This window comes from Telopea speciosissima, chromosome 5 (genome assembly GCF_018873765.1).
Source record: "Telopea speciosissima isolate NSW1024214 ecotype Mountain lineage chromosome 5, Tspe_v1, whole genome shotgun sequence".
NCBI classification, from domain to species: domain Eukaryota; kingdom Viridiplantae; phylum Streptophyta; class Magnoliopsida; order Proteales; family Proteaceae; genus Telopea; species Telopea speciosissima.
The window spans coordinates 24,291,202-24,316,068 of record NC_057920.1 but is presented as its reverse complement, the minus strand read 5'-3'; the positions used below and the strand labels follow the sequence as shown (position 1 = coordinate 24,316,068).

Below are 24,867 nucleotides of genomic sequence, written 5' to 3'. Positions count from 1 at the left end.
CTGAGAAAGTAGATCTGCCGGTGGGAAGCCGAGAGGGACAGGCACATGGACAGGCACATGGACAGGCACATCATGCGAGAAAGATCTGCCGGTGGGAGGTCGAGAGGGACAGGCACATGGACAGGCACATACAAGTGCCGTCCTTGAGAACCTAGATCTGCCGGTGGGAAAGTCCGAGAGGACAGGCACATGGACGAGCACATGGACAGGCACATGATATAGCCTTGCTTGTATGTGCCGGTCCCCTATTTTAGCCTTGTTTGATAACTTATGGGGCCCAACTCTTCTAGCCCTAAGGCACTAATCTCTCCCCACGTTGTACACTCTCTTTAGGTTGGCTGACCGGCTCGGGAGCGTATTAGTGCGTGGGGCGATGTACTTGGCATCGAACGCCGATTTGAAGAGCTCCGTCTTGACGATTGATGAGAATCGGTGAGTGAGTTAAGCAAACGTCTTAATTTATGGAATGTTTGTGTGTCGTGTCTTGCGAATGTCATTCATGCATGTGTGCTATAATATATAATTATTAGTAAGATATAGGGCGATATAAATGTTTAGATGTTGATAGGACTTTACATTCTTGTCTTGCGATATTATTTATTTTACTGCACTATGGTGCGAATGGTATTGGATTTAGTTATGGGACTCGGTGCCGGTTGGTGCTGGACACAGGGATTCCATAATATGGACTCACTCATGGCATGTAGATCTAGGGCTTGGAGCGGGATCCAAGTGCCGGTGGGTGCTGGGCTTGAGATTACCGTACTTGAAATTGCATTAGAGTTGTCCATTGCATTAGGTGGAAACGGGATGGTGACCGACCGACTACCTTCGGTATTCACATCTCGTACTTGTATACGCGTATGGGCTAGAGGGGCGAGAGGATAGCCGGCCGACCGTATTTCGGTATCTATGGACTCGGCCTCGGCTTATGCACATGCGTACCTCACTCATACAATAGGTGAATGCTTGGCTAGGATAAATGTTTACCCAGACTATGACCCTTCCGACCGGGGGGTTAGGTGTCGGTCAAATCGTGGGTTCCGAGCCGTTATTCGGGTATACCCACCCGGGAAGTTCGGTGCCAACCGTATTTTGGGCGAACGCCAGGACGGGATTTGACTCGGGGTTTGCGTATATCTCTTGGTGGAGACCGTACAGCGAGGCTTCCAGCGCGACTCGGGTTTGTCATCGCCGGTATACCATCCGTTTATGGTACCGATGTCGGGGATGCTACCTAAGGTGTTGCTATAGTACTATACCTGACTTAGTTGTGTGTTAGGTGGATAACAATAAAACTATACATCATCATTCATTCATGTAGCATGATTGTAAATTGTATGTGATGTACGGTCTACCTTGGTGGTATGGGACACCTTGGTATCCGTCCATCATGTATGGTTTGCATCAACCCCATTCATTATTATTATTGTGTATGTTTGTGTGGCTTAGCCACTCATTGGGCTCGATTGGAGCTCACTCCTCGAGGAAACATATTTTTAGTTGATGCGGTACATTCGAGCAGAGTGGCACAGTACGAGACTCCTGAGGCTGGTTACGTTGATTGGTGGGCTCCAGAGATCGTGGAGCATGGACCGAGTGTTCTTGCGATGTGTGTTCCTTGGCGGAGCATGACTTATGGCGGTGGCCATCTTTTGATGCACTTGATTATTCATTTTGAATTATAGGTGTATTCTTTTGATTCCTTTCATGATAGATGTATTATTTATATAGTAGGTAATACATAGGTCCCGATTAGAACGAATTGTACTTGAAGGGGTAAACTTGAATAGATAATATTTTATATGTTATCACCTAGCTTCGCTAACTCGATGTTATTAATATTAATCCTTTCCTTTTACCTATTATCGTCGTTGTGAATGAGTTAGTCTTGGGTACTTGCATCGTGATTCTGGTGGTTGGAGAGCGTAGTTGTATGCTCCGGTTGCATTTCCCGTGGTTCAGGGATGGGGGTGTGACAAAGCCTTCTATGCCAGAGCATTGAGGACTTCTCATTAAACTGAGGGCGTTTCACTCCAATATTCATAACCATAGCAGAAGCTAAATTTAGTCTGTAGAGACCCTCAGACACACAACCACATCCAATAGCGACAGAATCATAAAGTAATGTGAAGCCATTCTTATTGAAATTAACAAAATATCCATCCATAGTCAATCTAGAAACTGAAACCAAGTTCCTCCTCATTAAGGGAATGAAAACTACATTCTTCAAATCAATAAAATGTTCAGAATTCAAAAAAAGTCTAATAGTTCCTATGGCTTCCACATCCACTTGTGCTCCGTTTCCCACAAACACGCTCACCTCACCCTTGCTTGGCACCCTCCTGTTTAGAAACCCCCGCAAGGAATGAGTGACGTGAACAGATGAGGCAGAGTCTAACCACCAAGAATCCAATGGTGCATCAACCAAAAGGGATTCAAAACAAACACAAGAGAGATTCATACCAGTGCCCTTCTTCTTTTCTAAGTAGTTCTTTCTCTTATAACAATCCTTCTTCATGTGCCCTTTCATCTTACACCAGAAGCACTCAACACCCTGGAAATTCTTCTGCCCTGTATTTTCTGTCTTCCCCTTGCCTGCCTGATGAGTCTTCTCCTTAGCATAAGGAGTGTACCTGCTCTTCTTCGAGAACCTTCTGCCATTTCTGTGAGGCCCCTTTGATGATGCGCCTTTATAATGATGGGTGAAATAGGCACTGCCCACCTTATTTCTGTTAATCATCCCTTCCTCCTGAGTTACCACTTTAATCAGCTCATCAAGATCCTATTTGTTCTGCAAAGCATTATAAGTGGAGCGGAGTGGCTTGTAGGCTTCAGAGAGTGAGTTTATAGCCAGTGTCACTAGGAAATCATCATCAAAGTTGATGTCTAGTCTCTTCATCTTATTGCCCAGAGAGATCATTTCAAGAATGTGCTCCTTGGCACTGCCATTTCCATCAAACTTAGAAGAGGTCAACTTGCTCATTAAATCCCCTGCCTGAGCTTTCTTTGAGGAATCAAATTTGGCCCTGATGGCCTGTAAATACTCCGTGGCAGTTTCAGAAATTTTAACACTGTCCTTGAGTGTTTTAGTCAATGCACTCTTGATTACTGCAATAGACTTCCTATTAGAAGTTTCCCAGGAAGCATATTCATTTTTCTCAGCTGTAGTGCTAGAGTTAGTCAGGTCTGCAGGCTTCTTTTCCCTAAGACATAGATCTAAGTCCTTGAGACATAAGTAGACTTCCATCTCTTCTAACCATTTCTTGAAGTCATCACCAGTCAGTAAGGGGATATCAAGAACACCGGTATTGCAGGCTTTGAAAGACATCCTGGTTGATAAAATTATCTAATTAATTACTAGTGTTTATCAAACCAAAAGGATAATAATAACTTAGATATTTAATCAATACCAAATCCATGCTAGTTAAGACATAACAAATTAGCCAAAACAAGAGTTACAACAATGTCTACATTTCTAACCTATGGGTTTTGAAATGTTGTGGTCCTCTCAAAACTTTGATGACATCACCTTTGGGTGATCAGCCACCTACTTTGCAAATCCTGCTCGATAGCTTTGATAGCATCACCTTTGGGTGATCAGTCATCCACTTTGCAAAACTACTAGACAACTCTAACCTTAAGAGAGACCACCACCTTTGGGTGACTAGTCACTTTTAAGATTAGGGTTTTCCCTACCTTGTATGCATTTTAATTTACTTTGATGACATCACCTTTGGGTGATCAACCATCTACTGTGCTACCCTTACTATAAACTTTGGATCATATGTACTATAGTCGAATTGGACCTTACCACTTTGGTGGGTTCAGTCATATTCAACCATAACCCAATATGACCCCATAAACTGCAGCTAAATGGGGAATATACATTCATTATAAAGCATTTATAATTTTAACCATGCATACATTCAGTTTTGTACTCTACATTACGTGTCATATCAGCCTAGCTACTGTTCCATGCCCATTAATGTTAATGAAAAAAACCCCAAATAAGTGTTAAAGTGCTAGAAATGACACAAAGCCATTCTTATAGAGCAAAACTGCAACAAAAATGATGCATTTATAGTCCCAAAACAGTTTTGAACTGTTTTTTTTTTTTTGTGTTTTGGAAACAGAAATCTATTTCAAAACAGAGACAGAAACAGAAATCTGAAACAGAAACGTCGGATCTGTTTCTGTAAACAGAAACACTGAATTTGTTTCTGTTTCGCTTTTCCTCTTCTTTTTTTTTTTGGGAACATTGCCTGTCAATGGCCGGAATTTCTGCCGCCGGTCAGATTCCGGCTGGCACCAAAAACCCGATGGGTCAAATTTTTGGGTCAAAACCTGGGTCGGACTGACCCGACTAATCGGGTCCGGGGCAAATCATATTTCTCGGACCGGTTATCAATTTGGGTTAGATCTGGGCCGGCCCACTAGGATCGGGTCTGGGCTGGCCCACCTGGGTCGGACTCGGTCTACCTGAGTCCGACTCTAACCCGATAGCCCATCCGGGTTGACTCAGAAACCCTACCGAGTCAACCCGGTGATGATCCGACGCCGCCACAGATAACCGTTTTTTTTTTTTTTTTTTTTAACATTGGGAATCTAAAATATTCCCCCCTAACAACTTTCCAAACTTACTTTATCCCGATTTATTTGGAAAGGTAACATTCAATTAGTAATCCATTATGAATCCTCTTCTTAAATGAGTGACACATGGCTTGGTGGTTATTAAACCACATGAAAAGACCCAAATGCCCTTCATAATAACTTAAATTTTCATCCCACTGAAAACACAAGTATAACTTTTGACCAACAAGGGAATGCCACTTGTAATGGTAGTTATGATTATCCCTGAAAAACCAAATAGCCCTTAAATTTTCATAAAATTACAGATAGGGCCTTGTCTTCATCCCACAACCGACTGCAAAAACCAATCGGCCATGGCTACTGCTATTCCTTTTTTTTTTAACTCAATCATAGCTTTGACTATGGTTCAGGAAAAAAAAAATAAAAAAATAAAAAATCCTTTGATATCTATCCGAATCTCAAGACCAATATTTAATTCATATTTCTATTATGAACAATTGATCTAGCATGTGAAGAAAACCTGGCTCTAATGCCACTGTTGGATCTAGGTGATCTATGCTTCACATGGCTAGAATACAATCAACAAATAATAATATTCGGGAATGTGTTCATACCTGTTCCTTTCGTTTGTAGTAGATCCCAGCTTTCACAACGAGATCTCCAAAGATCTACTCCTCATGGTTAACAGCTATACGCTCTGCTTGCCCTAGATTTTCTCCCGTCTTTCCCTATCAATATTATCCCTCTGTAACTCCGTGAGTAAAGTCACAAAATTGAGTTGGGAGACGGCAGGGACCAGGGTTGCTATAAATAAGCCCCAAACCTAATCCATCCCCACAATGGATGGTTTGGATTAAATCCCCTTTAAGTGATTAATATGGGCCCAATAAATCAAGTTATAATAATTGAGCCCAAAACCCAACAATCTTTGCAATAAAGAAAAGCATATTCAATTTATTCTTCAGAATCTATATGAGATGGATGAAAGTGCAAGGGAAGAGGATTGGTTTTATGCGAAGAATTACTTCATAGAGATTCTTAAGAGGGTGTTAAGTCAACAGAGTCACTATGGCATCAAAGTTGTGTTCTACATGGGTTACCCAAGGTGATCAAAATTCTAGATTCTTTCACCTCACCACTAAAAAACGCAGAGCTAGAAACGTTATCAGGGACTTCACCATGGTTTGTAAATGACTGAGAGGGCTGCTCTGAGTGAAGTGGTGAATGGTAATTTCAAAAGCACTTTCACCTCTTCTAGCCCATGAATAGACCCTGCGTAATTCTGCCATATTGCTGGCTGAGTTACAAGCAGGGATGATGATCATTTACTAGCCCTTGTAACTGCTGAGGAGATTAAGAATACGATCTTCAATATGGCACCATCGAAGGCTCCAAGCCTTGACGGATTCACTAGCATGTTCATCACAAATTTGTGGGCTGTTGTTGGCCTGGATATTGTATCCATGGTACAAGACTTCTTCACCATGGGAGTCTTTGCAAGGCCATTAAATAGGACCTTTATAACTCTCATCCCCAAAGTGGAGAACCTAGTATCTATTGGAGATTGCAGACCAACTAGTCTATGCAATTTCTGACATTGGTGAGTTGATTGAGGCCATTGCTTCACAAGATAATTTCATTCAATCAAAACCGATTCATTCGTGGCAGACACATTCAGGATAATATCCTTATATGCCATGAGCTCATGCATCACATTAAATCCCATAGAAGAGGTTGTCATGGGATGGTGGCCATAAAGATCGATATGAGCAAGGCGTATGATCGCCTTGAATGGGGATTTATCTGATCTGTTCTGACTAGCTATGGCTTTCAGCCCTGGTGGATAGACAGGATTATGTTTTGTTTGGAGTCCTCTCAACTTGCGGTTCTTCTGAATGGCTCCCCATTAGACTTTTTCTCCTTACAGAGAGGTCTAAGGCAGGGAGATCCTCTCTCCTCCTATCTATTTTTTCGCTGACGATCTCATTCTCTTTGGGAAGGCTTCTAGATTGGAGGTGAGGACTCTCACTCAGATTATAAACAAGTGATGTGATATGTCAGGTCAATGTCTGAGCATCTCGAAGACCAGAGCTCACTACAGTCCAAGTGTCCATGCATCCTTTAAAACAAGAGCTCTGTGCAACATTTCACTTTACCCCAACTTCTGAAAAGGATATATGTAATACTCGTGCCCAAAATGTAAGGGTGATTTGGACATTTCATATTGATGTAAATTCTAAATCGACGGCCAACTGAGGATCTTGATTTTTGGATCCACGATCAATCGATTTTGGGGTAAGATAATCATTTTTTTTAAATATATTTATTTATAAAACCATTTATATTTAAGTGGGTTAGTCTAGTGGATAGGAGTTTATATATATTTAAAGAGGTCTAAGGATCAAATTTTTAGGGAAGCACTTAAAGAAAATTTTATTTATTTAACCTTAAGTAGCTTGGTGGGCCCCACTTAAAAATTACTAGGTTCTAATGGGGGGCTGGAGATTCCCCACGTAAGGAGATTTTGAGTTGAAAAAGGAAGAAAGGAAGTTAGAGAAAAAAGAGTTTGAGTTGAAAAAGGAAAGAGGGGGAAATTGTGAAAATTCCTAAGAGAAAGTGCGATTGAGTGGAAATAGGGAAGAGGGGGAGAGACATAAATCGTGCGGAGGGCAGAGAGAGACTGAAATCGTGAAAGAGGAAGAGAGAGAGATCGTGGAAAAGAGAGGAGGAAGAGAGGAAGAAAGAAAAGAAGAAGAAGAAAAAAGAGAGAGGAAGGAGGGAGGTCTTCCACCATTAAAGCACCTTCAAGCTTTTTTTAGAAATTCAATCCAGCAAAATTGTGAGTTAAAATCTATTACCTTGTGCTTATTTTATATTAAAAAAATATTCTCCTCTCTTGATTCTAAAATTCTAATTTTTCAAGCATGTGTTTAACAATTTTATTTGAGAAAACTATGTTGAAAAAATCATTGATTTAAAGGCATAATAGCATGAGATATGGTAAGAGGGATGTTATGATGATATTTTTCATGATTATGGAAGCATGGCAACTCCTTGCGTGCTTATGGATGTATGAATTTTTTTTTTATTTAATTGTGATTGAGAAGATGAGCCTATAGTACGGTACGGGGCATACTTCTTGTTCTCACCTTTGGTGAGTGAGTTGCACTTGTAGTACGGTGCAAGATAGGTGTTTGTAGTTACATTGATGTGTATGCTCATGATTAAATTCGGATATCGTGATTATGCTTTTGGCTAGGTGTAAGCATGATGTTTGTACTTGATTATGAATATGTTATGTTGCTGTTTTTGTGAAATTTTCTATAGGGATGAATAACCCCAATTTTATGTATATATTTTTCCATCTCTGTTATGGTACATGTCTTTTAAAATATTTGTATGAGGTTTGGATGATATCTCGCTAAGTTTCTTCCCGAAACTTACCCCTATTATGTTTCAGAAGAGGAGACCGTAGATATTGATCAGAACTATGTGGAGAATCAAGAGGACGAAGATTATGATTGTGACAAAGACATACTTTAGGATTGAATCTTGAAGTTTATTTAAATTCTGTTTTAGACATGAATTTTTAAGGACATGTAACTTTGATTAATTTGAGTTTTGAGACGATGTAATAGTTAGTTAAATTTTCAGTTTATTGGGAACTTGAATTTAATCATATTAATTGAATGGATATGGATGGAGAATTCCGTTGCAATTTATGTTTAGAGGTTACATGATGACTTATAGTCAAGTCCACTCTGGTTCATTTTTCCTAAGACGTATGATCTTGTGGACAGTTAACGACTAAACACCTGGATGGATTTGGGGATCCCTCTCATATCTAGTAGAATTCGAAAGACAGACTGCATGGACATGATACAGAGGATGAATCCACTGCCTAAACTCTACCTGCCACATTTTTTTCTGGTCAAGTGGAGATGGCTCATTGATTCCCATCATCAATTGAAATTCTATCTACAATTCCAAAAGGTGTGGTGGCTTAAATCTAAAATGTGCAGGACTTAGAAATAAAGCTATGCTGGCCAAAAAAGCCCAGAAACTTCTAAATCCCACTTCACTATAGGGTTGTCTAATGAACAAAAGGACTTCCCCGACATAGATTTTCTCCATGCTCCCTCTCCTTCATTAGCCTCGTGGAGTTGGAGGTCAATCCTGGGAGGTAGAACTCTTTTGCTCAAAGTGCTTTTTATTCAAGTTGGGGATGGAATGTCTATAAAGCCATGCACTAACTTTTGGATCCTTAACTATCACCCAAGTTCTGCTTTGTTTTCTTTGTAGTCAACTACCCCTGCTCGAGTAATCCAACTCATTGATCATGCATCTAGAACCTGGCGCGAAGAAGTCATCTTACGATGGTGGCCGCATGAAGTTTCTCTACAAATAATCTCCATTCCGGTCCCTATTTTGAATCAACGAGATAACTACATCTGGCTCCCTACTGCTAATGAAATCTTCACTGCAGCATCAGCATACAACATTGAAATGGTTATTGAGTCTAACCCAGTAGATCCAGTGTGGTTGAAGTTGTGGCATATCCCAACCGCCCCTAAGGTTTTGTTCTTTTTGTGGAAGCTTCTGCTTGGCAAGCGCCCTATAATTGATCTGCTGAATAATAGGTTCGCTAACTTGCTGTCACATTGCCAGTTATGCTCCTTTCCCAACTTAAACCCCAATCATCTATTCTTAATCTCGAGCTGATGCTGTTTAGAGGCTCGATAATTCTCTCATGATGAATTCGTGGACCAACATTCAAGAAGCTCTCCGCAACCTAATCATGTCATCGAATGGTACAGAAATGTCTACCAAGAGACTTGCTACAATATGCAGTATCCTATGGCACCTCTGGAAATCATACTTGAACTACATCTTCCTCCATAGCATTATATTAATGAAGGCAACCTCTTCTATTCAACCCGAAGATTTGCTTCTGAGTTTACAAAATCCTACAAATTTAAAACTAACTACTTGAGGCACAATCACATATATTAGAAGCCTCCCCTATCGGGTCAAGTCAAAATCAATGTTGACGGAGCTAGCAATTGTAATCTAGGGATCAGCGGCTATGAAGGAGTTGTAGAGATTCTTCTAGCTGCTCTTCTGCTTCTCTGGTGGTTGCGGAACTAATTATGCTTGTGTTGCTAAAGCAATTGCAGTTCAACAGGCATTACTACTTGCTAGAGAAATGGGAATTCACACAGTTGCAATTGAAAGTGATAGTTTACTTATCATCTCCATTCTTACCATATGAGTTTTCATAATTATCCTATGACTAGGATAATTTATTCTCTTGCACTATCATAGGAACAGATCAGGATCTAATCATATGCGATTTATTCTTTCCTTAATATTGCATGATCATAGGAAATAATTAGGCACTAATTATTGGGTGATTGACCCTTGTAATCCTTGTATATATTGACTCTTAAATCAATGAAGAAATACACCAATTCAAATACCATATTCTTTGGGTTATTACATTAACATGGTATCAAAGCCTAAGACGATTATGGGGTTTCTCATTCCCACCATGAATACTAGAGATGCTACTGATCCATCTTCAACTTCACCGGCCATACCGGCCCAGTCACCCTGCTTCTTGCATGCTTCTGATCAACCAGGTACAACACTTGTAACACTAGCTCTTGATGGTGACAACTTTCCCACATGGCATCATGTATGGCCATGGCGCTTGAGGCTAAGAATAAACGTCAGTTTCTTGATGGTTTTTTGCCCAAGCCCGACTCTACCTCTGTTTATTTTCCACACTGTATTCGCTGCAATAGTATGGTGAGATCATGGATCGTCCATTTCATTGTTCCCAACATTGCTCACAGTATACTTTGGATCGACTCTGCCCGAGATGCCTGGCTCGATTTGCATGATCGATTCTCTCAGAAGAATGCCCTGGGGATTTTCAAAATTCATAGGTCCATCTCCATGTTGAGCCAAGGTCTTGACTCCATCTCAGCATACTATACCAAACTGCAGAGTCTTCGCGATGAACTCTCTTCATATAGAGCTATGCCCACCTGTACTTGTGGAACCGCTACCACTCTTCAAGGATACCTTGAGTCTGATTCTTTAATGGACTTTCTTCAAGGTCTAAATGATTCCTATTTTGCCATTCGCAGCCAGATTCTCTTAATGGATCCATTGCCTACGATTGCCAAGTCATATTCTCTCTTATTGCAAGAAGAGCGTCAATGCTCGATTCATTCACTTGCATCTTCCCAGGTTGATCACGCTGCTATGGCCGTTGGCTATTCGAAAGGAACCAATCAACGCTCTTCGAAGCCTACTTATCATTGTGATTTTTTTTTTGGGTAAAGATGGCCATTCTGAGGTGCGTTGCTTCAAGAAACATGGGTACCCCAACAGCCGTAATCCTTGACCCACTCAAAGAGCACCTCCACCACTCCTGCCCCATGTGCTACCACACTGCCATCCCATTTGATTGCCGCGCCCTCCACTCCTTCAGCACCAACTCTATCTGCTGCCCAAATAGAACATCTCTTGGCATTACTTCCTGTCGGTAATACCCATCCCTTTGCAAATCTTCCAGGTAAAATTTGTCTAGCATCTTCCTTTGGTTCTTCCCCTTGGATAATTGACTCCGGGGCGACGGATCATATGTCTTTCGATTTATCCATTTTTTCGCATATTTCCAATCCTGTTTATGCATTACATATTACATTGCCTAATGGTACTCAAATACCTGTTATTCACATAGGCACTGTTACTTTATAATCTTCATTGACACTTGAGAATGTTCTTTATGTTCCCACCTTCAATTTCAATATGCTTTCCATTCCCAAGCTTACATCTACTACTTCTTGTGAAGTTAATTTTTTCAATGACTCACGTGTCTTTCAAGACCCTTGCTCGAAGAGGATTTTTGTGACGGATAATCGTCATGGCGATCTCTACTACTTGGACATTCCACAATGTTCGGTTGCTGCTGCCAATGGATCTTCTTATGACCTATGGCATTGCCGCCTAGGCCATCCGAGTTCTTCCATTATCTCTTCTTTACAACATTTGGACCCTGCCATTTCTTTTAATAAAAATGGTCCTTGTATTGTTTTCCCCTACCAAAACAGAACCGATTACCATTCCCTACCACTTCCATTTCAACTATTGCTTGTTTTAATATGATACATCTAGATGTTTGGGGACTGTATCATACACAATCTTTATATGAGGGACGATATTTTGTAACAATTGTGGATGATTTTTCTCATAGGACGTGGCTTTATCTCACGCAAACAAATGCAGAAGTACCCACTGTGGTTCAATCCTTTTTTGCTATGATAAATAGGCAACTTGGCACCACCATAAACAGAATCCATTCTGATCAAGGCATCGAATTTTTAAATCATCCAATTAATCAATTTTTTCAAACACTGGGGGTTATCCATCAATTAAGTTTTTTTTCCACCCCACAACAAAATGGAGTGGTGAAAAACCGGCATCGTCACCTTCTCAATGTCGCTCAAGCATTACGTTTTCATGCCCATTTACCATTACAATTTTGGGGGGACTATGTTCTTACTGCCATACACATTATCAACCACTTACCCACCTATGTGCTGTATGGGAAAACACCCTACGAATTATTATTTGGTAAGAAACCATCTTTCTCCCACCTAAGGGTTTTTGGCTGTCTTTGTTTTGCTTGAAACACTGCAGCCCAACATAAATTTGACAAAAGGGGCATCACCAGGGGTTTTTCTAGGTTACCCATTTGGGCAAAAAGGATATCACATCTGCGATTTAGCCACCCAAAAAATTCTGGTGTCCCGCAATGTCATATTTCATGAGAACATTTTCCCATTTCAAAACATATCAGACACTCCCTCACCCCTTGTCTGCCCCCTCCTTTCTCATGATACTGATGAGGATGATTTAGCCAATTCGGGTACTCCTCCACCAAACCCACCTGCATCTGAACTACCACCACCAATCCCCACTACATCGGACAATCCACCAACCCTCGTTTTACCTGGTCCAAATTCCCAACCAAGCACTGTCCCCATCCACTCGTCCTCAGCGCAATCGGGCACCACCACGGTATTTAAGAGATTACCAATGTTTGGTTACCCACTCTCAATTACCATCTTCGGCGACAATCCAAGGTACGTCCTCTCACCCTCTGAATAAATATTTACACTCTAATCATTTTTCACCCAAACATGTTGCTTTTCTCTCATCCTTGGCTAGTATAAGTGAACCTACAACTTTTGCCGAGGCAATGAAATAACCACAGTGGTGTGAAGCAATGCAAGTAGAAATTGTGGTCTTATTTGAGAACTGTACTTGGTCTCTTATTCCTTTACCTATAGGAAAAAAACAATAGGAACAAATTATCCATATGAGTTTTCATAATTATCCTATGATTAGGATAATTTATTCTGTTGCACTATCATAGGAACATATTAAGATCTAATCTTATGTGATTTATTCTTTCCTTTATATTGCATGATCATAGGAGATAATTAGGGACTAAACTTATTCAACCCCCCCTAAGAAAAAGAAAACTGTTTTTCTTTTTTCTCTTTCTTTGCTGGGTATGTAGGGTAGGGATTAGGAACTAAGAAACTGATTGAGATCTCCAGTTTAGAAGAGCATAGTTAGTAAATACGAGTATGAATGGGAAGAATGAACTGAGGAATGGAGAAGGTGGTAGACCTGGGGTGTTTTCTAGGTTTCCCGACGATACATCAGCTTCCTAAAGAGGCGATAGAGCAGACAAACACCTATGCAGCGGTGGTAAAGCCACGATTGCCGGCTACCGACAGCTTGCCATCGCCGATTAGGGATGGAAACCTTACGAGAATAAAGATTCCACAATCGGCTTATGTTGCTCAGTTAGACAAGCTACAGTACTCTTTGCTTGGAAGGTTAAACTTCAGATACACATCAATGGAGAGGCTTCGAGAGGTGACGAAACAATGGTCTTTGCAAGAAGGTGTTACACTAAGGTCAATAGGGAAAGGTTTTGTGATCTTCACTTTTAACAATGTTGAAGACATGACATCAATTTGGAGGTGAGGCCCTATTCGGTTGGATAGCTAGCTCTTACAGTTCCAGCAATGGCATAAGGAGTTTCGGGTTCAGGAGTAGGCCATTACTCATCGATTGGCCCGGATCAGGCTGCCTAATCTCCCACTTGAATATTGGCATGAAACCATTCTGTTCTCCATAGCCAAGGCAGTAGGTCAGCCAGTAGCCATTGATAGGCGCACAAAAAGCTCACACTATGGCCATTATGCTAGAATCTGTGTGGACATTGATGAATCTGCTCCCACAATTGAAGAAGTGTATGTGGAGAGGGAACAGGAAGGGTCGCTTGAAATGTTTGTTTTTAAACAAGAGGTGGTCTATGAGGATCCACCGGCCAGATGCAAGGTGTGCTACGGTTTCGGCCATAAAACGGAGGAGTGCCTGCAGTAGTGGCAGCGACAGGGTGAGCCAGAAGAAGAGGAAGGGGTGCCCGGTGCTTGCTAAGTTGAAGAGCACGACAAAGTGCACCGGCCAAGGAAGGTATGGCACAGGCGACGGTCGCCGGCAAGAGGAGTTTCAGAGCAAGTAGGAGTCTCTCATGATAGAGGAGACGTTTGCGTGCAACCCACTAGTGAGCATGGACACGTGGCGCCAACTGCACTTTAGGCTGAGATTTTGGCGCACATTGGAAATGATTCTGTTACAAAGTCGATTGACTCACCGTTGGACTCTGTTTCTCGAGTAAGTGATTCACTCTCCCACCATGGTACGGAATCCATCGACAGAGCTGAGCCCAGAGTGCACAGGACTCCATCGTCAGAATATGAAATGTAGTTAGGTGATGATGTGGCAGCTAACACTAGACATGCACTGTTGGTGGGGATGACGGGTCAGACCATTGATGAGGATTTGTCGCCAATTACCGTAACATATTGTAATAGTGGCCGAATGGCAGTTATGCACCATGACAAGGTGGGGCAGGCTAATGAAGAGGACGGGAACGTTGAGGCCCCATTTATAAAGGTTGGGAAACGAAAGCATGCCCGAGAGAAGCACATATTACAGTCTAATGTTATCCCCAGATAGAGACGGTGTAACCATGGGATGAATGAAATTAGCCAGGTAGACCGGGAGCTGCAAGGAGTACAAGGCGAGGGCGCAGTTGAAAGGCGTCAACAAGATCCCTATCATAGTTTACCATGAAATGCTTATTCTGGAACATTAGAGGGGTGGGTAATCTCAGCTCGCGTGCACATTTGCGAGGATTAATGAGGGAGATTCAACCTAATTTTTTATGTTTGGTAGAGCCAAAAGTGGGGGTTGACAGGTGCCCATTACGCTACCTTAACGCAATGAGATTGGCAACTGAAATCATTAGCAATACCAGAGAGGGGGGGTGCCCAACATCTGGTTTCTCTAGAGATCAGAGCTACCATGCCCCAGAATCATATTGGAATCCGATCAACAAATAACAGTACAGGTGGAGCTGCAAGGCACAATAAGTTTCATTACTGTGGTGCACACTAGTTGTTTTCGGGCTATACGGCGTAGCCTCTGGAGTAACCTGGTATCTCTTGCAGGGGCATCATGCCCATGGCTAGTGATAGGTGATTTCAATTCGTATTTGTATGCCTCAGATATGATAGGCCTAGGGAGGTTCAACACGGGATCATCGGAGGAATTTGCAGCAATGATCGCATCAGCTTCCCTATCCGTAATTCCTTCTTTGGGAACAGATTCACTTGGTTGAACAACCGAAGGGTAGGGAATGTAAGGGCTGTTATGAATCGTAGTTTATGCAATGATGGTTGGTGGCAGCACTACTCTAGTAGTACACAGAAGGTGTTGGTTAGGGGGATCTCGGACCATGCTCCATTACTGGTGCGATGTGATTTAATGCCATGTCCTGCAAACGTATCTGGGCAGAGCATGATGATTTTAAAAATATTGTGAAGCAATCATGGGCAGAACCGGTGAGAGGATCTCCTCTATTTGTTGTGACGCAAAAGCTGAAACGTTTAAAGGGGGCTCTTAAGGTTTGGGCTAGGGGTATTTCCACATGTAGACTAAGAGGTTTCCCGTACAAAGACTGAGCTTGAAACTATGCTTGATGCAATGGAGGTGGAGGGATTCTCAGAGGCGTTGTTTGACAAGGAGACGCAGGCTCGAAAGGAACATAACAATGCAGTAGTGCTGCAAGAGAAACTGTGGAGAGAAAAATCAAGAGATAAGTGGATCAGGTATGGAGATAGATGCACCAGGTATTTCCATCAGTCCGCTAAAATTAGAAGTACTAGGAATACTTTGCATGAAATCAGGAAGGAAGATGGCATGATCCTTTTAGAGCCAAGTGAGATAGGTAACTGTATGGTTTCCCACTTTGAGGAGTTTTACAAAAAAGGGGAGGCAATCAAGCAGCCAAGATTGTTGAATGTTATACTTTCATTAGTCACTGCAGATGACAATGAAATGCTAGAAAAGATTCCTACACAAGAGGAGATTAGAAAGGCAATGTTCGAGCTTGACCCAGCCAGTGCGCCAGGACCAGACGGGTTTCCAGGTACCTTCTTCAGAGTTTGTTGGAGTGAGGTAGGTGTGGATGTTTGTAGGGGGGTACAAAATTTTTTTAAGGAGGGGGTGATAACGAAGGGTGTCAATAGCAATTTGTTAAGCCTAATCTCTAAAGTGGATAATGCAAATAGGGTGGGCCAATTTTGATCAATCTGCTTAGGTAATTTCATATTTAAGTTGATTCCAAAAATAATGGCAACGTGGAGCATTCCAACAGGGCAAGGTGATATTTGAAAATATTGGTGTGGCCTCTGAATTAACAAATCTTATGAACATTAAGTGCAGGGGAGGAGGTCTAAGCATGAAGTTGGACATCCAGAAAGCTTTTGACACACTAGATTGGGAATTCTTGTTTGAGGTGCTCAGCAAATTTGGTTTCTCGGCATTATGGATCTCATGGGTGCATCAAATCATGCTCTCAGCAAGAATTTCTGTATTAATTAATGGAGGCCCTGTTGGTTTCTTTGGCATGGAAAGAGGTCGAAGCAAGGAGATCCCCTTTCCCCTTACATCCACAATAGCGAAGAGGTTTTATGTTGTGGCCTTGCTTGCTCTAAGCAATTCGGGTGGATTAAAGTCGCTTCCGGTCCTCGCTAGGTATCAACCCCCACCCATTTACTTTATGCAGATGACCTTTTCATTTTTATGAAAACAGATCTGCGTGATGTAAAGAGAGTAATGAGGTTCCTAAAGGAATAAGGAGAATATTCAGGTCAAAAAATAAATTTGACAAAAAGTAAGGCGTTTTTGGGCAGCAGCATTTCGATGGTTCGCAGGCAGCGGCTGAAAGCAACTTTGGGAGTACCATTATGCGTTTCCCCACAAGATACTTGGGCGTTGATCTTATAAGAGGTGAGTTAAAAGGACTTATTTTTGCCTCCGATTAACCATTTCAAAAAAGACTTTTTGCGCGGAAGGGACTATTACTTTCTATGGTCAGCGGGTTGAGCTTGTTTGATCGGTCATGTGCAGCATTCCCATTCACAATTTTTCTATCTATCTATGGCCGGCTTCAACCATAGAAATTTTAGAATGTTGGAATCGTAACTTCATATGGTCAGGAGAATCAGAGAAAGCTAAGGAAGTCACGGTTCGATAGGACTCGCTATGCAAACCCAAGTAGGAAGGAAGACTTGGCATTAGAAGGATGTAGGATATTAACTTGGCTTTAATTGCTAAATTCGCATGGGCCATAAAAACAGGAAAATCAGATTTTGCTGAATTTCTAAGAGGAAGATTGATGAACGTTGATGGCTCTCTGAGAAGGCAGGTTGGATCGTCAATCCTTCCAGGGCTGAGAAGGATATGGAGTTTCATTCAATCTGCGGAGCGATGGGTGGTGGGGGATGGATCTACAATAAGCTTTTGGTATGACAAGTGGTTTGGTGACAAAAGCATAGAGTATTTACTTCAACCAAATCAGATTCCAAGAGGACTATCAGCCACGGTAGCAGAATTCTTAGAGGGGGGGACGCTTGATTTTCCACGGGTGGGGTGCACAGCTCTTCAAAATATTTTAACAGGTATTAGGGAGCGGGGTATCACTAGTTCAAATAGAAATGACACTTGGCTGTGGGCATATTCAATGAGTGGTTAGTTTACGGTGAAAACAGAGTGGGAAGAAATAAGAACAAAAGCTGAACCAATAGCTTGGCCAAGAGATATATGGCGCAGACAGTTACACCCCAAATATCAATTTTTGGATGGTGATTGATGCATAATGCACTTCCAACGGATGACAGGGTGAGTGAAGAGTAGTCCCTATAGTGTCTAGATGTGAACTATGTCATTCTGAAACGGAGTCAAGGCTGCACATTTTCATAAATTGCAACTTCTCACAACAAGTATGGAGCGAAATTCTATCCCTGTTCAAAGAGAGATGGAGTGGATTCCCTTCCATGGAGCTGTTCTTCTCATGGTGGCGCAGGAAAACGAAGGTAGTTACACTTCCAAATATATGGAGAGTCTTTATAACAATCACATGTCGACAAATCTGATTAGAAAAAAATTTGAGAAGGTATGATGGCTTAATTAACTCCCCTAAGCATATTGTTATGAAATGCTTAAGAGAAGTATCAGAAGGCACCCGAATTAGTGGCATACCAGTGAAGTCGGTTCAAGACCTGGTATTGGCACGGGCAATGCATGCTACAATTGCTATACCTCAGCCCAAAAGAATTATTGAACTGAAGTGGAAAGAGCCTCCAGTGGGTTGGTGTAAATTAAATATAGATGGATCATCCCTGGGAAACCCAGGATCTTCAGGGTCGGGAGGGATTTTTTGAAACCATCAAGGTGCAGTGATCAAATGCTTTGCCTCTTTTCAAGGAATTGGTACAAATTATTATGCTGAAATGGAGGCCTTCTTTATTGGCATCAAAGAGGCTAAGAAGCTTAAGATTAGGAACTTATGGGTGGAAAGTGATTCAGCATCTGTAGTATTAGCTATTCTCACTTCTAAGCCGCTAGGGAAGTTCCTGCAGGCTTGGTGGGATGCAAAAGATTATCTAAACACCATACAATGACGAGTGACCCATTGTTTCAGAGAAGGAAATGGGCCTGCAGATGCACTAGCAACTAAAGCAGCAATCTCCAAATCATCATGGACCTGGAGCACAACGCCAAACTTCATTTCATATATGGTCACCTGGGAAGCAATGGGACGTCCACATTACAAATTCTTGTAATCCCTGTGTAGCTATTTTTTTCAGTACTCTACTGTAACCATTACCACTATTTTACCTTACTATCATTCAATACATTGTTGATCTTTAGCAAAAAAAAAAGAACTAAGAAACTAGAAAACATGTGAACGTGATGTCCTTTAAAATACCGGTCGGCATTTTTTGGGCAACATGACAAATTCATCCATACCTGTCCCTCCTGAGATTTCCTTAGAAGGATACCGGGAGCCTGGAGGACAACAACTGAGAACCAACACGTGACTTACTTGCTATTTAATAAATGGGCCCAACACTTCAAACATCCAACTAAATTTCTGGGGTGGCCCAACGTGATCAATGGCCGGCCCACTTTCTTTAACAATCACAGAGAGACTCATTCCCCCCTTCACAGCTCACTAACTCACTTAACTTGTTTTATGAGTTCATCTAATATCAGAAAATTGAGCAATCTCCGCTGCCACGCCTATGTTCTAGTCTGAACCTGACTACCCTTTACTCTCCAGTCTTCTTTGACCTTCTGGACCTAACATTAATAGAGGTTGTTTGAAAAATTGACTCGGCCGGTTAGAATTGGAATCAGTAGATCGATATGCAGATCCTGTTTTGTATCACTCCAATTCAATCAACCAGTTCCGTCTGATTACCATCGGATCCGATCTATATCAGAATTTACTGGAACCGAATCGGGACCTATCCGGATTTGGTTCCTTTTTTTGTTTTTGTGTTTTTTGAGAAAAGTTTCCTATAGAAGATTGTAGCACCCACGGCCAGATCCAATGGGAACGAAATGACTAGCCACCCCCATGAAAGGCAGAAATGTCTACCTCGTTGATGCCCCGTGCGTGTTCTCATTGGGCCCCCAAATGCACTCTCATTGACTTTGCTCAAAGGAAGAGTCCCCCCCCCCCCCCACCATCATAGTTCGTAATCTCGGATTGGATTGCCCAGTTTTGGCTGGATCAGATTGGTATCGGCTGAAACCGATCTGATCCACTTGTACGAACAAGGGTAAAAAGATAAAAAAATTGGATTTTTTTATAAGAAAACAAGAGTAAAAGTGTCATATTTGCAGTTTGGCCGATCCTAATCCACAGAGACCTCTTCCCCCCCCCTTTGTTTTTTTTTTCTATTTTTTATCCTGGACCCTCTTCTGATCTCTCTCTAAGTCTCTTTCCAAGACCTTCTCTATACCCAAAAAACAAAAGAGAGGTTTCTGCATTAATTCTACTTTCAACTGTTCCAACTCCCCACCACCATTAAGGCACCAAATTAACATAAAATTGCCAAATCTAAAGTTAAAACACATGGACAGATTATATCTATCAATAAACAGAATCAAACACAAAGATTTTAATCAACTGTACATAGCAGAAACAGCCAAAACACTAATCTCTTAAACAAAAGGGGGAAAATGTAAGAAAATGATGAAAGAAAAGATTAAAGTTAAAATTCCTAACCACAGAAAAAAAAAAACGTAAATTTATCAGAAGTTCCTCTAATATCACACCCTTTCCCCCCAAAAGAATTGATCACATCTCTACAAGCCTAACCATTAATGCTCATCTGCCTTGCTAAGGTGCGCCTCTTCATGAACCAACATTGACCCTTTTGCTTCTGTTGCTATCTCCATAACAGACCCTTCACTGATCTTATTATCAGCTTTCTTGGAAAGATTGTATGGCCTCTTTAGACCTAAAAACTCCTTCCACTTGATGGAACTACTCTTAGAGGATCTTGGAGATACACCTTCATCATCATCATCATCATCAATGAGGAGCTCCTCTCTTAGTGTCATTTTCTGCAATTGGTTGGTGCAGTTATCCTTGGAGGGTAACAACCTACCCCTAAAGAAGAGCTCGTCTGCACTCATCATGGAATTGTTGGTGACAGAGAATTCAAAGTCTGATGATGCAACAGCAGGTGCTTCTCTGGGGCTTCGTTGATGATCATGCTTCATTATTTGTTGTTGGGCATCAACGAAACCGTTTGAGAAGGAGATTCTTGGGCTCATGGGAGGATATAGACCCTGTTGGTGATCTGTGTTGAACATGTCTAGGCATGCCATGGGAAGAACCCAACACCACACACACACACACTCTCCAATTTTCCACTTCTAAGTTCTAACCCTCTCTTTTTCCCCTCTCTCTTGCACTGGCTTACTACCCACCACTGGATGCTTATATTTACATGACCAGGAGTGGGAGCTGGAGTTTGTATGTATATATTATAAAAATGTTGTAGGGTTGGGGTTATGTTATGTTACGTTATGGTGTCATGTCATGTCATGTCATGTGTGCTTCAGTTCTGGCCAACATCTTGGATTTGTCGTATTTGCCTGTGACTACAAGTTCAACTAGTCTACCAAATCAACCTGATAGGATTGGGACACTTTGTTAGGTATTTTGATGGATACATTAAAAACTTGATGGAACATGGTAAATCGGCCTTTTTAGTCTAGGCAATTCTCGATCTAGCGGTAGGTGGATCATTTTATCTTAGGATTTTTGCCTAGCAATAGGTAGCCTTCTCTTAAGTAGTCTTTTCTATGACTCAAAAACGTGATGTGGTGCCTAATTTTGATACCAAATATTAGGTATTTGATCAATATGCTTCAAAATTGATTGATTGTGTTGAATCAAGCCCTTTAACCCATCCCAGATTAGGATAATCAAATCTAACGCTTATACACTAAATCGAGTCTCATTGGATACATAACGGATGTATGTTATTATACACGTACAATGTACATGTATCTATCTATCTATATATATATATATATATATATATATCGTGTGTGTGTGTGTGTGTGGATAAGATTTCAATCAATGCACCGTTTGCAACAATATTCTGTCTTCTTAATGAATTTGATTATTAGAAGATGTGGATCTTATCTACTTAATCGCCACAATTAAATAATCATCATTTAGCTCACCTTTTAATCATGGTTATAGTGCACGGTATCGATTGGGTATCGATCACTTGTGAAACCAATATGATATCGATCTGATGATCGAAACAGATCAATCATATCGAGACAAAATTATTCCTGAATCTCCTTAAAAATGAATTTTTTAACCATTTTACCCCTTGTTCATATCGTGTCATTGATACAGTATTGACACAGTATCAAGATGGTACATAAAAAACCGGTATCGAGTGATACGAAACCGATACTTGAACCATGCCTTTAATATTATGACTTCTATAGACTGATGAAGACATAAGATTATAGTAGGACTATAAGTGATCCTAGTCTCACTCAGTGTATTTATGTATGTGAACAAGAGTCTTACATCCATATATGCATGCATGGACATAGGTGTCATGAATGCAATTGCCTTTCTCCCAGGAGCCTTTGACCAATGGGTAGTTGGCAAGTAGTAAACATTTATGGATGATATGAATGGCAGAGGCTGTGTGGTGCAGTGCACATCAGAGCAGTTTTATAAGACAGATTCTGTTGCTGGCATGGAAAGCAACTGAAGTAAATTAAGGAAGAGGATAGGTGCTGGGTTTGTGTAAAAGAAGGGAAAGTTTTGCCTTTTAAAAATCCTTTCTTTTTCAAGTAAGGTGAGAGAAATGGCTCTCCTCGTTCCCAAGATTTCAACTCTTGGACTCAGTATTGGAGAGAGAGAGAGAGAGAAAACAAAAAAAAAAGGAAGGAGAACATGCATTGGCTTAGTTGACCGAGCTTTGACCTGTAAGTTATTACAGTGATGAGCTGGCGATGCTGACGGATCGACGAGACCACGTGATTAGGGTTTCCTTCTCTTGAATTCTTATTGACCTTTTGCCTTTTTATTTATTTTAAGGTTTAACAAGAAAAGAAAAGCAAAGAAAAGAACTTGCCCTTTTATGGCTTTGTATTTGTTTTCCGGATGAGAGCACATGGGCACGTGCAGGGCTTCCTCTCTTCCCTTCCTTATGTAAGTGGTGGTGATGGTGATCTTGCTCTGCAACCCAATTCCAAGAATGAAACTGTTTCTTTTCTAAGTAAAAACTCGCTTTTTTAAAATGATAAAAAAATAAAAAAAAAAACAACCCCGTAGAGTTAAAAAATATTCAGTAAATTTTAGCTGGGAAAGACAATTATAGCTATCCATGAGTTAAAAGAAAAGAAGAAACAAAGAAATCACCTTCAAATATTATACTAACAAAAGGCAGCATAGCATGATGATAGGTTAGAGAGCTTGGCTGTAGACCTTTGACTCCTCTATACCGGTTTAAGCTTGATTGAAGATCTAGTTTGATTTAAAATGTTTTTACCAAAGAGAATATTCTTTCACTTTTATATTATCTTAAAAAATGAGAGAGGGGTGAGAGACTCCGAGGAAACTTCCTTGTTTGTGAGACAAATTTTCCAATTTTCTCATCAATTACTTACTAATTTGGATGGTCCAGGCAAACCTGTTAGGTTTTCTTTTCTTTCTTTTTTTTTTTTTTTTTTTTTGTGGGTAAATTGAGATTCATTCATAAGATTCTGGAGAATGACAGTTGTTGAGCCCTATGGGTCCCCTAACCGTGGAGTGGAATTCGATCAAACTGTTGTACACGTTACCGATATGGGCTTCCTTATTAAGAAATCAACAAAAAAGTTGATTTCCCTAGGAATACAATGAAAAGAGCATGATCTAAAGTAAGATAACAAGTGTAGAATATATTCTACTACTGGATGAACCGCTAATGGAATGATTGAAGATGATGTTCCAATAAAAAATAGTAAGTCCTCAATACACTTTGAAATTTCTTCCAACAATCCACTTCTGACCGCCATTGCTTCACTCACCAGAATTGATTTAAAAATTTTCCTCTCAAACATCGCAAAGCAAACTTGACCCTAAAAATTACGAATACTTATCCCCAGAACCCCACAACAATGATCATTGCCCCATGTGGCATCAATGTTGAGTTTACAGAAGGAGGTAGGAGGAGGACACTAGCCTTGCAGAGGATTTCCACCTCCACACCCCCCACAACCGATTGAGGAGGTGGCTTTTCTCTTGGAGGCTCCTAAGCTTGGAGGAACTCAAAGTGCTTTGCTTGAGCAACTTAAATGACATCCATCAGAGTCCATGTTTTAGTACCAAAATCAGATCATTGCGGTCCCGCCAATGGTACCACATAATAAAACTATTGAGACCGGCACATTCTCTACTAGCACTCTTACCATAACGATCAAGTTGACACCACTCTTGAATCCAAGATTGGATTGTAATACTATTTGGATCCACAATCCGATGAGAAAAAGCGCTACTGAACCAAACTGATTGGGCAAATGGGCACGTAAGTAAAATATGAGTCATAGCTAACCCACCCCCACTAACATTAGGAGTCAATAGGAACCCGATATTGCATCAATCCCTCTCCAGATGCCAATCCAGATTCACAAGCACACCATAACAAGTTTTTTTTTTTTTTTTTTTTTAACCTTTGGCAGTGTTTTACATCGCCAAATACTTCTCCAAATTGTTGTCGGAGTACTCTCTCAGCTACTCACCCTTGAAGTGGATGTATCGACTCTACCTTTCTCTCTCTAGTGGTTACATTGCAGATGGTATGTAGATTTAACAAAGAATCTACCATCTTTCAATGCACCCCAAATCAAACAATCCTCTCTCGAAAATAAAGAGAGTAGAATGGCCAAAATGGAACGCATTTATCTTCCCAAATACGAATATTATTGTCTCTACTAATCTTCCAAGTATGTCGAACCCACAATGTAGATGGCAGTGACTATGTCTTGGGTGTCATTATTGTCAACACAATGCATGCGTGGTGGTTGTTGTCAACACAATGCATCTTGGTACAGTTCAATCAGCCAAGATTTAGATTCATATAAACTTTTAGAGGCTTTTTATTTCTTTCTTTGTTGATGGTTCTTCCCCTGTTCTGATGGCATTGCCGAAGGTGGAGAATAGAATCATCAATTAGTTTTGTTTTCTTTTTTAGAGCCATCCAATTATGTCTGGATGTATATCTTGTACATTCCTTC

The 24,867-nt window shown here is 40.9% G+C and overlaps 2 protein-coding genes across 2 annotated transcripts; both read right to left on the bottom strand.

Moving 5' to 3' along the window:
- Positions 1-2,785: 2,785 nt before the first annotated feature.
- On the bottom strand, positions 2,786-3,331 carry LOC122662894. The gene has a single exon (XM_043858599.1). The coding sequence runs from the start codon at positions 3,329-3,331 to the stop codon at positions 2,786-2,788; it is 546 nt and encodes a 181-aa protein (XP_043714534.1).
- A 17,096-nt stretch (positions 3,332-20,427) lies between these two features.
- LOC122662893 lies at positions 20,428-20,925 on the bottom strand. Its single transcript, XM_043858598.1, has one exon. The coding sequence runs from the start codon at positions 20,923-20,925 to the stop codon at positions 20,428-20,430; it is 498 nt and encodes a 165-aa protein (XP_043714533.1).
- Positions 20,926-24,867: the final 3,942 nt, after the last annotated feature.